Source organism: Pecten maximus, chromosome 8 (genome assembly GCF_902652985.1).
Source record: "Pecten maximus chromosome 8, xPecMax1.1, whole genome shotgun sequence".
In the NCBI taxonomy this organism is placed as follows: Eukaryota; Metazoa; Mollusca; class Bivalvia; order Pectinida; family Pectinidae; genus Pecten; species Pecten maximus.
This window is the reverse complement of record NC_047022.1, coordinates 32,679,627-32,697,061: the sequence shown is the minus strand read 5'-3', so window position 1 is coordinate 32,697,061 and position 17,435 is coordinate 32,679,627. Positions and strand designations below refer to the sequence as shown.

The 17,435-nt window shown below is 37.7% G+C and overlaps 1 protein-coding gene and 1 long non-coding RNA gene across 2 annotated transcripts in view; one reads left to right on the top strand and one right to left on the bottom strand.

Annotated features, from left to right (window-relative positions):
• Positions 1-15,885, top strand: part of LOC117333237 (transmembrane protein 248-like) — a 28,015-nt gene extending 12,130 nt beyond the window's left edge. The window contains exons 2-8 of the mRNA XM_033892431.1: positions 3,459-3,636; positions 4,378-4,565; positions 9,220-9,335; positions 9,489-9,636; positions 10,950-11,130; positions 11,438-11,569; positions 15,509-15,885. Of these exons, the coding sequence (XP_033748322.1) occupies positions 3,469-3,636; positions 4,378-4,565; positions 9,220-9,335; positions 9,489-9,636; positions 10,950-11,130; positions 11,438-11,569; positions 15,509-15,526 (951 nt within the window). The 5' untranslated portion in view covers positions 3,459-3,468 and the 3' untranslated portion in view covers positions 15,527-15,885. The remainder of the gene's footprint in view (positions 1-3,458; positions 3,637-4,377; positions 4,566-9,219; positions 9,336-9,488; positions 9,637-10,949; positions 11,131-11,437; positions 11,570-15,508) is intronic.
• Positions 15,886-15,896: 11 nt separating this feature from the next.
• On the bottom strand, positions 15,897-16,945 carry LOC117333240. The gene is made up of 4 exons (XR_004533856.1): positions 16,834-16,945; positions 16,565-16,795; positions 16,253-16,406; positions 15,897-16,094 (listed from the first exon to the last, which is right to left on the bottom strand). It is a non-coding gene; the product is annotated as an uncharacterized LOC117333240 (long non-coding RNA).
• Between the last annotated feature and the right edge of the window lie 490 nt (positions 16,946-17,435).

The following is a 17,435-nucleotide window of genomic DNA, read 5'->3' as shown; positions in this document are numbered from 1 at the left end:
ATTGTGTTGTGTATGATGTGTCTGATTGTGTGGTATGTGTATGATGTGTCTGGATGTGTGGTATGTGTGTTGATGTGTCTGGATTGTGTTGTGTATGTGTATGATGTGTCTGGATTGTGATGTGTATGATGTGTCTGATTGTGTGTGTGTATGATGTGTCTGGGAGGATGTGTTATGGTGTTGATGTGTCTAGATTGTGTGTGTGTGTGTATGATGTGTTGAGATGTGTGGTGTGTGTGTATGATGTGTCTGGATTGTGTATGTGTATGATGTGTCTAGATTGTGTATGTGTATGATGTGTCTGGATTGTGTATGTGTATGATGTGTCTGGATTGTGTATGTGTATGATGTGTCTGGATTGTGTATGTGTATGATGTGTCTAGATTGTGTATGTGTATGATATGTCTGGATTGTGTATGTGTATGATGTGTCTAGATTGTGTATGTGTATGATGTGTCTAGGATTGTATGTGATATGATAGTGTCTGGATGTGTGCTGTGTATGATGTGTCTAGATTGTGTATGTGTATGATATGTCTAGATTGTGTGATGTGTATGATGTGTCTAGATTGTGTATGTGTATGATGTGTCTGGATTGTGTAGTGTGTATGATGTGTCTAGATTGTGTAGTGTATGATGTGTCTAGATTGTGTATGTGTATGGATGTGTCTAGATTGTGTATGTGTATGATGTGTCTAGATTGTGTATGTGTATGATGTGTCTGGATTGTGTATGTGTATGATGTGTCTGGATTGTGTATGATGTGTCTGGATTGTGTATGTGTATGATGTGTCTGGATTGTGTATGTGTATGATGTGTCTGGATTGTGTATGTGTATGATGTGTCTAGATTGTGTATGTGTATGATGTGTCTGGATTGTGTATGTGTATGATGTGTCTAGATTGTGTATGTGTATGATGTGTCTGGATTGTGTATGTGTATGATGTGTCTAGATTGTGTGTGTATGATGTGTCTGGATTGTGTATGTGTATGATGTGTCTGGATTGTGTATGTGTATGATGTGTCTGGATTGTGTATGATGTGTCTGGATTGTGTATGATGTGTCTGGATTGTGTATGTGTATGATGTGTCTGGATTGTGTATGTGTATGATGTGTCTGGATTGTGTATGGTGTGTCTGGATTGTGTATGTGTATGATGTGTCTGGATTGTGTATGTGTATGATGTGTCTGGATTGTGTATGTGTATGATGTGTCTGGATTGTGTATGATGTGTCTGGATTGTGTGTGTATGATGTGTCTGGATTGTGTATGGTTCTGAGGTGTCTGGATTGTGTATGTTGTATGATGTGTCTAGATTGTGCTATGTGTATGATATGTCTGGATTGTGTGTGTTGTATGATGTGTCTGGATTGTGTATGTGTATGATGTGGTCTGGATTTGTGTATGTGTATGATGTGTCCTGGATTGTGTGTGTATGATGTGTCTGGATTGTGTATGATGTGTCCTGGATTGTGTATTGTGTATGAGTGTCCTGGATTGTTGTATGTGTACGATGTGTCTGGATTGTGTATGGTGTGTCTGGATTGTGTATGTGTATGATGTGTCTGGATTGTGTATGTGTATGATGTGTCTGGATTGTGTATGATGTGTCTGGATTGTGTATGGTGTGTCTGGATTGTGTATGTGTATGATATGTCTAGATTGTGTATGTGTATGATGTGTCTAGATTGTGTATGTGTATGATGTGTCTGGATTGTGTATGTGTATGATGTGTCTGGATTGTGTATGTGTATGATATGTCTGGATTGTGTATGTGTATGATGTGTCTAGATTGTGTATGTGTATGATGTGTCTGGATTGTGTGTGTATGATGTGTCTGGATTGTGTGTGTATGATGTGTCTGGATTGTGTATGTGTATGATGTGTCTGGATTGTGTATGTGTATGATGTGTCTAGATTGTGTGTGTGTGTATGATGTGTCTGGATTGTGTGTGTATGATGTGTCTGGATTGTGTGTGTATGATGTGTCTGGATTGTGTGTGTATGATGTGTCTGGATTGTGTGTGTATGATGTGTCTAGGATTGTGTATGTGTATGATGTGTCTGGATTGTGTATGTGTATGATGTGTCTAGGATTGTGTGTGTGTATGATGTGTCTAGATTGTGTGTGTGTATGATGTGTCTGGATTGTGTATGTGTATGATGTGTCTGGATTGTGTATGTGTATGATATGTCTGGATTGTGTGTGTGTATGATGTGTCTGGATTGTGTATGTGTATGATGTGTCTGGATTGTGTATGTGTATGATGTGTCTAGATTGTGTGTGTGTATGATGTGTCTGGATTGTGTGTGTGTATGATGTGTCTGGATTGTGTGTGTGTATGATGTGTCTAGATTGTGTGTGTGTGTGTGTATGATGTGTCTGGATTGTGTATGTGTATGATGTGTCTGGATTGTGTATGTGTATGATGTGTCTGGATTGTGTATGATGTGTCTGGATTGTGTGTGTGTATCATTTTCAGAATATTTAATTGTTCAGATCTGTAGAGAAATATTATGAGATAGTTGTCTTTATCTAGTATACACTGTTGAATAATGTTCCACGTTGTAACTGCATCTATATTAACTCTGAAAATCTTAATATAAAGGACATTGTACAGTTTGTAATACATGAGTAGATTAAATGTAATAAAATATTATTTATAGTACAATATTGTGAATGTCACATTTTATTACATTTTTACCAGTGAAGTGGTGCCGACAGGCAGCCATCTTGTGCATGTAACAGAGCGCATGATTAATTAAATTTAAATCACTGCCTCCGCTAGGGATTGAACCCGGGACCTCTGGCTTACTAGTCTTACGCTCAACCGATCGAGCTAAAGAGAAGATCTCTCTAGCCGAGCGGTATATTGCGGCTAGTATTTACCAGGGTTACATACTCCCCCTCCAGGAAAGAACTCGTCCTCGAGTTTTCAGGGGTAACAGCGATGCTTTCGCAAGCAGTGAATGAGTATAATTCCCGAGTCCCTACATGGGCGCCAATGTAACACAGGCAGGCAGCTCTCTGTCATGTTATATGACGTCATAATGCAAGATAGAATACATAACGTCACAATTTGGCGTACATTTCTATGATTTGTGAGCCCTTGACAGGGGAACACAATGAATTCGGAGAGAGATTTAGCTGCCTCGGTATATTTTGCTATAAAATGTAAGAAACAGAAATCAGTAATACCAAATATATTTCACTCGTGTGGCTAATATTTTCACACTCGTGAAACATAATTACTAAAGACACCGTTAGATATCCCCTATATATTTTTGCTATGTACAATGTGTATATATAATGTGAATGCCCAAAATCCATACATGTAAACCAATAAGTGATTTACAGACTGACTGGCAAGTTATCATTTCCATTTCATATTATGTATGCTTTTGTGATTTATGGCTGACAATAACCTTTAATGATTTGTGTGACTGGTCTTTTATAGGCTATTGCTGATGTGTGCCATGCCTCCCCCATCGGTTGAGAACGTGAAGGGATTCGTATCCAGCAAGCCTCCACTTGTTATTTTTATGATATGTCTCGGAGGCTGCGCAGTCGTTCTTCTGACCTTGGCCTACATTGTGAAGGTCAACGACCAACTTATTAATCCTGATTTAACAAAGGTTAGTGTTTTATTTGATTAGATCTGTTTTATTGATCTAGATAATGTTCCAGGAGAATCCATTTAAATGCTCATATAATGATTGTGTAACAACATCCAGATGATCTTATAAAAGCATTCTGATGAGTCCATTTGGGAGGAAATATACCAAAGAAGAAATGATTTGCCAATCTTTATATAGTAACAATTGCTTCTGTGTGACTTTGTTTGGAAATAAAGCAATAATAATGAAAAGGAAATATTACTAGCAAACACAACAAACATTTTATATAGTTCAATATGTGTGAATAAAGCAAATTGGCCAACAGGTGGCCATCTTGGATTTTGACAGTAAAAGTTTGTTATCATTACTTCTTGAAAAGTATTGGAGGGATATTGCCCAAACTTTACATTTAGGTTTATTTTGGTCCCTAGCTGTGGCCATTGAATTTTTAGCCTGATTGGGAAAACAAAATGGCCAACTAGCAGTCATCTTTGGAGTTTGTTAGTGTTATTTCTTGTTCTTCTCCTAGTTTTTAGATCTTTCTTAGACTTCAAGTAAGTTCCCCATGTTGTCAAATAATTCAGGGGAAGAGAGGACAGAAGGGAAAAGTAGAGAAAAGGCCTGTCTTTCATAGGACCAATAAAGATTATTCAATGGTGGCTACCAAGATCCCACTGGGGTCTCTTGTTTTATGTTACTGTTTAATTTCATACATGCACAGATACAGATTTGTTAATGTATTGTTTTCTAACATGGCAGGATTGGAATAAGTTCCTGGATAATTTTGCTGAGCTGGAGTTTTGTATGATTGGAAACTCATCAACATATTCTTATGAAGTTTCACCTGGATCTTCAAGGTTGACTGACAAATTAAATGTTATCAGCAACAAGCTAGTGGGGTCGCCGACTACCACCGAGAGGTCACCACAAACTGGAGATGATGTTGTGTAAGTTTTGTGTATGTCACTGCTGATTATAATTATAAGCTCTGGGTACTGTTTCACAAAACTTCGTAACTTACAAATTTTCATAAATAATTACGAAAACTTTAACGCAAAACTTTTGAAGCTCATAAGTCCGTTTCACAAAGGTGTTTATCATTTTTAGCTCGTCTCTTCAAAGAAGAGTGAGAGCTTATGTTGTCACTCGGGCATTGGCGTTGGCGTTGGTTTTCAAATGCTACGTTTTTGGTGCAGGTGTTGAAAGGCATAGTAATTTATGGTAATATGGTCCCTGTGGGGGTTAAACTATCCCCTGTTGGAGTTTAACCCTTTAAGCCCTGATGATGCATTAATGCATCACCGTGACGGGGCCGAATGATGCATTAATGCATCACGGAAGTAGATTTGAAAAAACTAAAAGATTTTTTTTTTTTTTTGGATTCTGTGTAAAATTTTTGGTGCAAGTGTTAAATGGTTTTAATACATCATTTTACAATTGTACTAGGGTGCTGATATTTGGCAATAGAGTCCCTATGGAGTAAGACAATTCCTTCCTGGAGTAAAACTTTTTAAAAAAAAATTGGATTTTTTCTTTTTAAATCTTTTTTTTTTTTTTAAATCTTTGAACTTTGTATTAAGTTTATGTTGTGAGTGTTGAAAGGCATAGTAATACATGGTATTAGGTTCCCTTTGGGGGTTAAACTATCCCTTGCCAGAGTTAAACTGAAAGATTTTTTTGGGGAAAAAGCAGATTTTTAGCCCACCATCATCAGATGGTGGGCTATTCAAATCGCCCTGCGTCCGTGGTCCGTCGTCCGTCCGTCCGTCCCTCCGTCCCTCCGTCCGTCCCTCCGTCCGTCCGTCCCTCCGTCCGTCCGTAAACAATTCTTGTTATCGCTAATCCTCAGAAAGAACTGAAGGGATCTTTCTCAAATTTCATATGTGGGTTCCCCTTGGTGCCTAGTTATGCATATTGCATTTTGAGACCAATCGGAAAACAACATGGCCGACAGGCAGCCATCTTGGATTTTGACAATTGAAGTTTGTTATCGCTATTTCTGAGAAAGTACTGAAGGGATCTTTCTCAAATTTCATATGTAGGCTCCCCTTGGTGCCTAGTTATGCATATTGCATTTTGAGACCAATCGGAAAACAACATGGCCGACAGGCAGCCATCTTGGATTTTGACAATTGAAGTTTGTTATTGCTATTTCTGAGAAAGTACTGAAGGGATCTTTCTCAAATTTCATATGTATGTTTCCCTTGGTGCCTAGTTATGCATATTGCATTTTGAGACCTATCGGAAAACAACATGGCCGACAGGTAGCCATCTTGGATTTTGACAATTGAAGTTTGTTATCGCTATTTCTGAGAATGTACTGAAGGAATCTTTCTCAAATTTCATATTTAGATTCCCCTTGGTGCCTAGTTATGCATATTGCATTTTGAGACCAATCAGAAAACAACATGGCCGACAGGCAGCCATCTTTGATTTTGACAATTGAAGTTTGTTATCGCTATTTCTGAGAAGGTACTGAAGGGATCTTTCTCAAATTTCATATGTAGGATTCCCTTGGTGCCTAGTTATGCATATTGCATTTTGAGACCTATCGGAAAACAACATGGCCGACAGGCAGCCATCTTGGATTTTGACAATTGAAATATGTTATCGCTATTTCTGAGAAAGTACTGAAGGAATCTTTCTCAAATTTCATATGTAGGTTCCCCTTGGTGCCTAGTTATGCATATTACATTTTGAGACCTATCAGAAAACCACATGGCCGACAGGCAGCCATCTTGGATTTTGACAATCAAAGTTTGTTATCGCTATTTCTGAGAAAGTGCTGAATGGATCTTTCTCAAATTTCATATGTAGGTTCCCCTCGGTGCCTAGTTATGCACATTACATTTTGAGACCAATAGGAAAACAACATGGCCGACAGGCAGCCATCTTTGATTTTGACAATTGAAGTTTGTTATCACTATTTGTCAGAAATTGCTGAAAGGATCTTTCTCAAATTTCATTTGTAGGTTGCCCTCTGTGCCTAGTTATGCATATTGGATTTTGAGACAAGTCAGAAAACAACCTGGCTGATAGACAGCCATCTTGTATTTTAACAATTGAAGTTTGTTATCGCTATTTTACAGAAGGTACTGAAGGGATCTTTCTCAAATTTCATATGTACGTTCCCTTTGGTCCCTGGTGTTGCATTTTGGGACCAATCCGAAAACAACATGGCTGACAGACAGCCATTATCGCTAAATCTTAAATTTTATATATAGGTTCCCCTTGTTTGAAAAGTACTAGAGGGCTGTTTCTGAATTTACACAGATTAGTAAGACTTAGAGGAAGGGAAAAGTAGAGAAAAGATCGATCTGACATGGAACCTATAAAGATCATTCAATGGTGGGCGCCAAGATCCCTCTGGGATCTCTTGTCTAAATTTTTGGTGCAAGTGTTGAAAGGTATTAACACATCACTTTATAATTGTATTGGGTGCTGATATTTTGGTAAAAGAGTCCCTCTGGAGTTACACTATCCCTTCTTGGGGTGAAACTGGAAAAAAAAAAAATGTGAAAATGCTCACATTAGACAATTTATACCGGTCCACATTTTTCAAGGGAGACAACTCTCATAAGGATAATATTTTATCAAAAAATTGAAGAAATAGGCCCAAAAGCAATTACATACAACAGCATAGCTTGTCTCCCGAATGTTTGTCAATAAACAATTTTTATACATTTAAATTGGTATGGTTTTGAAAATTGCATGAATTCACAAAACACAATCTGATCAAGTAAACAATATAAATATTATTAATGCAATTTGCGAAACCATACAAGTTAATATATTTCAATTATTTATTGACAAACATTTGCGAGACGAGCTATGCTGTTCTCCAACAGCTCTTGTTTTAGCCCACCATCATTAAATGGTGGGCTATTCAAATCGCCTTGCGTCCGTGGTCCATCGTCCGTCCGTCCGTTTCCCAGAAAGTACTGAAGGGATCTTTCTAAAATTTAATATGCAGGTTCCCCTTGATCCCAAGTTGTGCATATTGCATTTTGGAGCGATCGGAAAAGAACATGGCTGACAGGCAGCCATCTAGGATTTTGACCATTGAAGTTTGTTACCTCTATTTCTCGGAAAGTACTGAAGGGATCTTTCTAAGATTTAATATGCAGGTTCCCCTTGGTCCCTAGTTATGCATATTGCATTTTGGAACAAATCTGAAAACAACATGGCCGACAGGCAGCCATCTTTGTTTTCGACCATTGAAGTTTGTTATCACTATTTTACAGAAAGTACTGAAGGGATCTTTCTCAAATTTCATATGTAAGTTCCCCTTGGTCCCTTGTATTATATTTTGGGACCAATCTGAAAACAACCTGGCCGACAGACAGCCGTTATCGCTAAATCTCAAATTTTATATATACGTTCCCCTTGTTTGAAAAGTACTGGAGGGATGTTTCTCAATTTACACAGATTAGTAATTAAAAGGAAGAGAAAAATAGAGAGAAGATCCCTCTGGGATCTCTTGTTGTATCTTACGTCAAAATACGCAAAACTCACGAAGCTCCGTTTCACAAAGGTGTTCATAACTTTTTTTGTATCTTATGTCAAAATTATACATTCTCCCGGTATTTTATACTGCTCTCCAACGTAAAGGTAAAAAAGGGCGACACTTTTGGGATGAAAATCGTATGTAGGTCCTATACCCAAGTCCCGTATACAGACTATGAACTTTATTTTGTTCTATTGAAACAAAGATATTATTGAGAGAAGATAAAAAATTTTCATAAAATTATTATTTCATATTGTTTATCATGTGGTAAAACAAACAGTAACAATGCAATTCCCACAGATTTTGCTCACTGCACACATAGTTACTTAATACTCTTAAAATAGACTACTGTTGGCACAGCTAGTCCACGCATATGTGCACAATTAGTTGCTTGACAATGAGTATTTTGCCAGGAACCCTCCTCGACATTCAAAACTTGGTTTCTATCCTGAAGCAAGCATTCACAAGGCATAGTCGTTCTCTTATGGTAATAACATTTTCTGTTCAAAAGGGCATGCTTACGTTCAATTTTAAATTGTTACGACAGGGTGAATATGGCGTAAAGTTACGCAACGTTTTTGTGTAACTTACAAACATGTGCCAGACTTCGGACTAGCGACCTCTTGCTGTTCAAAGGGACATCCTACCACTAAAGGCTAAAGGGAAATTCTTGCTTACCTGAACTTGTAAAGTGACATGTTCTTACACTTGTCCCTCTTTCAGTCTTTGCCCCTACCCCCCCACCCCTAAAAGACAACCACATTCCAGGCTCTGTGGCTCCAAGGGATCTCTTAATATATTTTATGATTTACACTTGGAGTGGTCAACGGCACTAAATCTGCAATAAGAAGGAGTAATGAAAAAATCCAGTGACCCCGCTGGGCCTCAAACTAGCCACCTCTTGCACTCCAAGCAGACATCCCACATGCACCACTAGGCTGGAGGGAAAGATTGTCTAGCCTTAGGTTATAAGATGACATATACTCTCCACTTTTACATTTAGTTAAAGATTATATTGATTAACACAATGACTGTTTGGAGTTGTTGAAATGAATAAGTACAACATCCGAAAAAATATTACCTCTATGTTACAGTAACACATCACTGACGATGATGGTGGAAATGAGGCCAACACCCCACTTTTACGGGATCACACAGAATGTGACATTCCTGTCGTCCACAGTAACGGGTAGTCAAATTGGATTATCAGGTATGCAATCGCAATAATACTGCCAACAGTTTTCAAGACAACGCAACTCTTTAAATCTTCAAATGTTAGTTTCAGACAGCCACTTACAGCAGAATATATTAGCCTAGAATAAACATCAAGATACTACATATGAATTACCTTGTGGATTTTCAGGGCCAGCTGCTGACCTTGAGATGAATGTGACCATGAACTTCCCGTTTGATTGGAACAACACTGAGTGTTCTGGGAGCACTTGTCCTTCTGTACATATCCTCACATGTATCAACTTACAGGCCCCTGTGGCTTTTTTTCCCAGTACAAGGTAAGTCTGGTGACATCAACATGCAGGCCCCGTGGCTTTTTTTCCCAGTACAAGGTAAATCTGGTGGCATTATCAATTTACAGGCCCCTGTGGCTTTTTTTCCCAGTACAAGGTAAGTCTGGTAACATGTATCAATATACAGGCCCCTGTGGCTTTTTTTCCCAGTACAAGGTAAGTCAGGTAACATGTATCAACATACAGGCCCCTGTGACTTTTTTTCCCAGTACAAGGTAAGTCTGGTAATATGTATCAATATACAGGCCCCTGTGGCTTTTTTCCCAGTACAAGGTAAGTCTGGTAATATGTATCAATATACAGGCCCATGTTTCCCTTGTCTTAGTAACCAGTATGTTTTTTTATGGCATGCCCTTACTTGATGCATCAGTTTACAAGTCCCTTTATTCTCCATACACTGTTGGTCTTTCTATACCGTATATATCATCGTGTTTAACAACTCACAGGCCCTTGGTTCGATTGAACTTGAGTTCATATTATATGACCTTCACAACCACACAGGTTTGCTGTAGAAGCAGTTAGCCAACAAGAGTGATTCATTAAGTTGTTAGATGATGTTTAGTACTTACCACAGTAAAATAGAAAAGTTTATGGTAACAGTACAGTTATATACATGTATATAACAGTTATATACATGTATATAACTTATGTAAACTTTGATATGACCTGCAGTTTCTACTTTGTATGTATAGATTATATTTTTTACCATGTTGTACTATATAGCCAGTTATTTTCACAGAGATGAAATTGTTTTTTGCTATTTCGCTGGCCAATGACAAAGTCATGAAAATGTTATCGGTGAAATAATAAGACACGGGTAATTATTATCCGTTAAATAGACTTTGGGTAAGGTTTATTAGTTGTACCATCATTAGCCAACTCAGCCATCTCAAATCATCCAAGGTTATTTTGACTATAACATTTGTTCAGAATGTATTATATATGTTACTTATGATCGATGATTTATTATTACATAGTATAACGAAAATTACATAGTATAGCGAAAATAACATGGTTGTACACAATACTTGGGTTTATAACAATAACAGATCTCATTAAATCATACTGTTGTTCAATGCTACATATTGTATAGGCAAATATACTGTAAATGATTTGGAACAAGTGTCTATGGATTTGCGAAAAAATAGATTTCCGCCTATGGCCAAATCTTTATTTGTAGAAATTCTTTTGTTTTAAAATCAAGAAGTTTTTTACCTGCATAAATAACTGGCTGTACAGTATTTTGTATACCAGTTCAAGAGTGAGTTTTCTACAGTTCGTACATTGTATATCTTCAGACAAGTGGGTGCATGCTACAATTTTGCTAATGAGTCAAACAATGAAGTGCACACGAGGATGCAGAGTTACCAGGGAAACCAGTTCACTCTCCTACCAACAATAGCATCACAGTGTCAAGATACGCCGGTCATCAAGGTCAAACACAAGGTTGACCCCAGGTTCACTATGATGTTGACTTTGGTAAGCACTGTTGATATGTCTATTTCTATGGAATAATTTTTTCTCTAGTGACTTTCAGAATATAGTAGTATGTTAAAAATGACACTAATAGGCATTTCTTAGATTAACAAAGTGTAATCTGCATAAGTAAAAATTGAATGATCTGAATATTACTGTGAAGTACAGACTATCCAGCTGTTTATTCTTTAAGAGGAAATTGGATTGTTTCTTGATATTTATTGGTATGTATCAGTTCCTCAGATGAATATGTATGACTCATTTCTCATGTTCCCTGCAGTATTTATTTTGTTTGCTTTACACTCAACAGGAGGACAGATCTGTCATCAATCTCCACCTCATGCACACAAGCTATTTTCTGTTTGTGATGTTCATCACACTCTTCTGTTATGCAATCATCAAGGGCCGGACAAGCAAGATCAAAACCCACAACTACTCCGAGGTGAGTCATTTAGAGTCATTTATTGTTGATTTGGGTTTGATCTGGTCCAGGGTTTGTTGTAAGTGTGAAGAGAGTCAAGATATCTTGTCTGTTTGCTACCATCGTTGAATGTCATACTTCGAGTGTAAATGATCTTGAAGCTGTCTACAGACCAATTTATACCACCTACTCTTCCCAGGATAATGCATGGATTTCAATGAAACTTTGTACACATGTTATTGTGTCCTGTTTCCCTGACAACCATTAAGTTCCATATCTTGTGTGGCTTACTCTTCCAAACATAAAACAATTTCAATAAAACTACAAAGGAATGTTATATATATACAGAATATGTGAAGACATGCATGTGTCCATTGTTAGTTGTCGTCCATCTGTAAACAATTCTTGTAATCACTATTTCTTGAAAAGTAATTGTTTGAGATTTCTCAAATTTCATGTGTAAGTTCCCCTTGGACCCTGGTTGTGCCCATTGAATTTACAGTCTGATTGGGGAACCAGTCTGATTGGGGAAACAAAATGGCCAACAGTCAGTCATCTTGGGTTTTGCCAAGTGAACTTTATTATCGCTATTTCTTGAAAAGTATTGGAGGAATATAAGAAGTCAACTTTCCAAGGTCAAGGTCACTGGGTCAAAGGACATTTAGTTACTAAGATATTGGACAAAGTGGATATCTGACTATTTAAAAAAAATCAATTCCAACAAAAGATTTTATTATCTGTATTTTCATTTCTGTTAGCCCAGCAAATATGGAGGTTGATGTTTATAATGTATATTTTATTTCATTTCCACATGATGGGCCCTTCTTGACCTGTCAGTGTTTGAATTAGAGTCTTATCCAGAAAACAAAATGGCTGACAGTTAAAAAGTTCAGTACAGTAAAACACGGTTATAACGAATCCCAGGGGACCAACTGAATCAGTTCACTATATCGATAGTTTGTATTACGCGTATTACAAATTTTATTGTTTTTTCCTAAAAACTTCGCTGTATGAAAATATTAAAATAAAATTACAAGTAAGTACAAATTAGAAGCGATGCAATTATTTTAAGTCAGTTATAACTTTCTGCCGAAACTTTCGTGTGAGGCAAGTGTGTACAAAGTACTAAAAGCATCTGACGTATCATTTTGGGACTCCAGAAAACGGCCTGTCTCATGTAAATAATCACTCGCCGTAGCACCACTGATTACGGAATGTTCCTCCTCTGTCTCTATTTTCTCCTTGTCTTCACTGTCCAAAAGGTTCATAACGTCTTTTACAGCATCTGCATCAGTCATTTCCGTTGCGGTGACTTTTACCCCTGAAGTCTCGTTTTCATTAGCTCTAAGTCGCTTTATGATAAAGCCATTGCCAAACATACATGTACTGTGTACACACTAAGACATCTAAGAATGGATTAACAACTTAACATAACATCGACAAAACAACTCACTTTATTCAGAAGTCATCGAAAACATAACTCACCGATTCAATAGCTGTACAAATACATACCCTGAAACATGCCCTCGGGTGCCTGTCTATGACGCGGTCGTGATCACCAGGGCATGACTTACCTACTTCGGAAGATGGGTTCGTACTATAGTGTTAAAATAACACGGAATTTCAGCCGACGGGACCGCTAAATTGGTTCGTTATAGACAATATTTCGCTATGTGAAATTCGCAATATAATTACAAAATTACATAGAAGTAAGAGGGAGAATAGCTGGGGAATCGGGAACAGTTCGCAATATCCGTAAAATCGCTATAAGCGTGTTCGTACTAAACGTGTTTTACTGTATTATGATTTCTAACTCACAAAATTTAAAGTTCTTTTTAAATATCTTTTCGATTTTATATGTACTATGGTCTGTAGTTCTTAAATATCTTTTAGATTTTTAGCTCGTCTCTTCGAAGAAGAGTGAGCTTATGTTGTCACTCCGGCGTCGGCGTTGGTTTTCCAAATGTTAAATTTTTGGTGCAAGTGTTGAAAGGCATATTAATTTATGGTAATATGGTCCCTGTGGGGGTCAAACTATCCCCTGCCGGAGTTAAACTAAAAGATTTTTTGGAAAAAAAACAGATTTTTGAAAATTTTTGGACTTAGAATATTTCTGCGTTAAGTTTTTGGTGCAAGTGTTGAAAGGTATTAATACATCACTTTATAATTGTACTAGGGTGCTGATAGTTGGTAATAAACTCCCTCTTGGGTTAAACTATCCCCTGCCGGAGTTAAACTAAAAGATGTTTTTAGGAAATAACCAGAATTTTTCAAATTTTTGGACTTAGAATATTTCTGCGTTAAGTTTTTGGTGCAATTGTTAAGAGGTTTTAATACATCACTATATAATTGTACAAGGGTGCTTATATTTGGCAATAGAGTCCCTATGGAGTAAGACAATCCCTTCCTGGAGTAAAAATTGGATTTTTTCTTTTTTAAATCTGTGTTTTTTTGTTTTTGTTTTTAAATCTTTGGACTTTGTGTTAACTTTATATTGTGAGTGTTGAAAGGCATAGTTATACATGGTATTAGGTTCCCTGTGGGGGTTGAACTATCCCTTTCCTGAGTTAAACTGAAATATTTTTTTGAAATTTTCGTGCAAATGTTGAAAGCTTTTTAACACATTACTTTATGATTGTACTAGGGTGCTGATATTTGGTAAAAGAGTCCCTATGGAGTTACACTATCCTTTCTTGGGGTGAAACTGAATATAAAACAATATGAAAACGTCACAATACACAATTTATACCGGTCACATTTTTCAAGGGAGACAACTCTCATTAGGATATGTTGTCAAAAAATTGAAGAAATATGTCCAAAAGCAATTACATTTGTGTTTAATATCTTCATTTAATCTACAACAGCATAGCTTGTCTCCCAAATGCATGAATTCACAAAACATAATCTGATCAAGTAAACAATATAAATATTATTAATGCAATTTGCGAAACCATTCCAATTAATATATTTGAATTATTTATTGACAAACATTTGCGAGACGAGCTATGCTGTTCTCCAACAGCTCTTGTATATGTACTATGGTCTGTAGTTCTTAAATATCTTTTAGATTTTATATGTACTATGGTCTGTAGTTCTTAAATATCTTTTAGATTTTATATGTACCGCGGTAGGTTCCCTTTGTTACAAGCTTCATATATAGGTTTCCCTTGGTCGGTAGTTGTGTCTATTTGATTTTGAGTCTGATCCAGAAGTCACAATGGCTTGCAGTTGAAGTTTAACTTTGCTGTTTCTAATTCATAGAAAATTCTTCTCTAATATCTGTTAGATTTCATATGTGTGTTTGCATTGTTATCAGGTCATTGAAGTAGACAAAAGATCACACATAGAACAAAATTAGTAAAGGTCATTCAATGGTGGGCACCAAGATCCCTGTTGGATCTCTTGTTTGAGAAATTTTGGTTGTCATGGTAACAAGGTCAGAATTGGTCAGAATTGAGATATTATCTCATTAAGCTGAAATTGGTATAGTATGTACAATGCTGCTACTTTCCAAAACAGTAGTTGTCATTTGGTTGCCATGGTTTCCAATGAAGGGTAGGGGTTAGTAATAGTCATTGGCTTACAGTTCTAGTCAGGTCTAAATGTATAATACAAGTGTTAGATGTTGGATTCAATTAAAATGTGGAAGGTACATGTATATAGAGGTCCTATCTGGGTAATTCATATCTAAATTTGGTGAAATTCCTTGGAATGACAGCTATTAAATTAAAAGCAAAATAAAATTAAATAAATAAAAAGAGAGAGAAACACTGTTGATTCACATATTGTTTCATTGTTTATCGGGAGAGAATTTTATATGAAAATGCTAGCATAGTTGTTTCATAGTAAATATCTTCACTGTAAAATCATTGACAGGGGTTGTTATTGATTTCAGAGATAGTAGACTGTAACTTTGAAACCAGGAAATGCTAAATAAACTTTTTTCCTTTGACATTGTAGGTAAATTCTTATGCATAAAGTGCAGAGAGGCTTGCAGAAATTGACAGCAGTAGTTTCCTGGGTCTCCAGTGTACAACCAATCTATAGGTGATCCTCGTGGACAGGGATCAGCTTCTGTGTTACACCAACACCTAAAGTGGACATCTACTGTGTATGGTTTGACTGTGTTAAACCAGCACATTAGTGTTAAATTAAAACTTTGATATAAGGTGATCCTCCTGGACAAGCACAAATATCTGTTACACTGACACCTTAATATTGACATCAGTGTGAGGCTTGACTCCTATGTTAAACCATCACTTTAGTATAGATGGTCTCCTGGACAAGGACCAATATCTGTGTTACACCCACACCTAAATGTTAACGTTTTTGTGAGGCTCGACTCCTGTGTTCCTCCTGGACAAGGATCAATATCTGTGTTACACCGACACCTAAATGTTAACGTTTGTGTGAGGCTCGACTCCTGTGTTCCTCCTGGACAAGGATCAATATCTGTGTTACACCGACACCTAAATGTTGACATCGGTGCGAGGCTCGACTCCTGTGTCCTATTGGACAAGGACCAATATCTTTGTTACACCGACACCTAAATGTTGACATCGGTGCGAGGCTCGACACTGACACCTAAATGTTGACATCGGTGCGAGGCTCGACTCCTGTGTCCTATTGGACAAGGACCAATATCTGTGTTACAGAACACTGACACCTAAATGTTGACATCAGTGCGAGGCTCGACACTGACACCTAAATGTTGACATCGGTGCGAGGCTCGACTCCTGTGTCCTATTGGACAAGGACCAATATCTGTGTTACACCGACACCTAAATGTTGACATCGGTGCGAGGCTCGACTCCTGTGTCCTATTGGACAAGGACCAATATCTTTGTTACACCGACACCTAAATGTTGACATCGGTGCGAGGCTCGACACTGACACCTAAATGTTGACATCGGTGCGAGGCTCGACTCCTGTGTCCTATTGGACAAGGACCAATATCTGTGTTACAGAACACTGACACCTAAATGTTGACATCAGTGCGAGGCTCGACACTGACACCTAAATGTTGACATCGGTGCGAGGCTCGACTCCTGTGTCCTATTGGACAAGGACCAATATCTGTGTTACACCGACACCTAAATGTTGACATCAGTGCGAGGCTCGACTCCTGTGTCCTATTGGACAAGGACCAATATCTGTGTTACACCGACACCTAAATGTTGACATCAGTGCGAGGCTCGACTCCTGTGTCCTATTGGACAAGGACCAATATCTGTGTTACACCGACACCTAAATGTTGACATCAGTGCGAGGCTCGACACTGACACCTAAATGTTGACATCGGTGCGAGGCTCGACTCCTGTGTCCTATTGGACAAGGACCAATATCTGTGTTACACCGACACCTAAATGTTGACATCAGTGCGAGGCTCGACTCCTGTGTCCTATTGGATAAGGACCAATATATGTGTTACACCGACACCTAAATGTTGACATCAGTGCGAGGCTCGACTCCTGTGTCCTATTGGACAAGGACCAATATCTGTGTTACACCGACACCTAAATGTTGACATCAGTGCGAGGCTCGACTCCTATGTCCTATTGGACAAGGACCAATATCTGTATTACACCGACACTTAGATGTTAACATTTGTGCGAGAATCAACTCCTGTGTTCCTCCTGGACAAGGACCAATATCTGTGTTACACTAACACCTAAATGTTGACATATGTGCGAGGCTCAACTCTTGCGTTACATAATACTGTAAATGATCCCCTTTGGAAAAGCTCTCAGCAAGATCCTATACTATGCTCACAACTACCTGGAAGACTCTGCTGAGCTTTTCAATGGAGAGATGTGCAATTTAATGGCATTTAATTGTCAGCAATTCTTGTATATATCAGTACTTGTCACTGAACGAATATATTAAA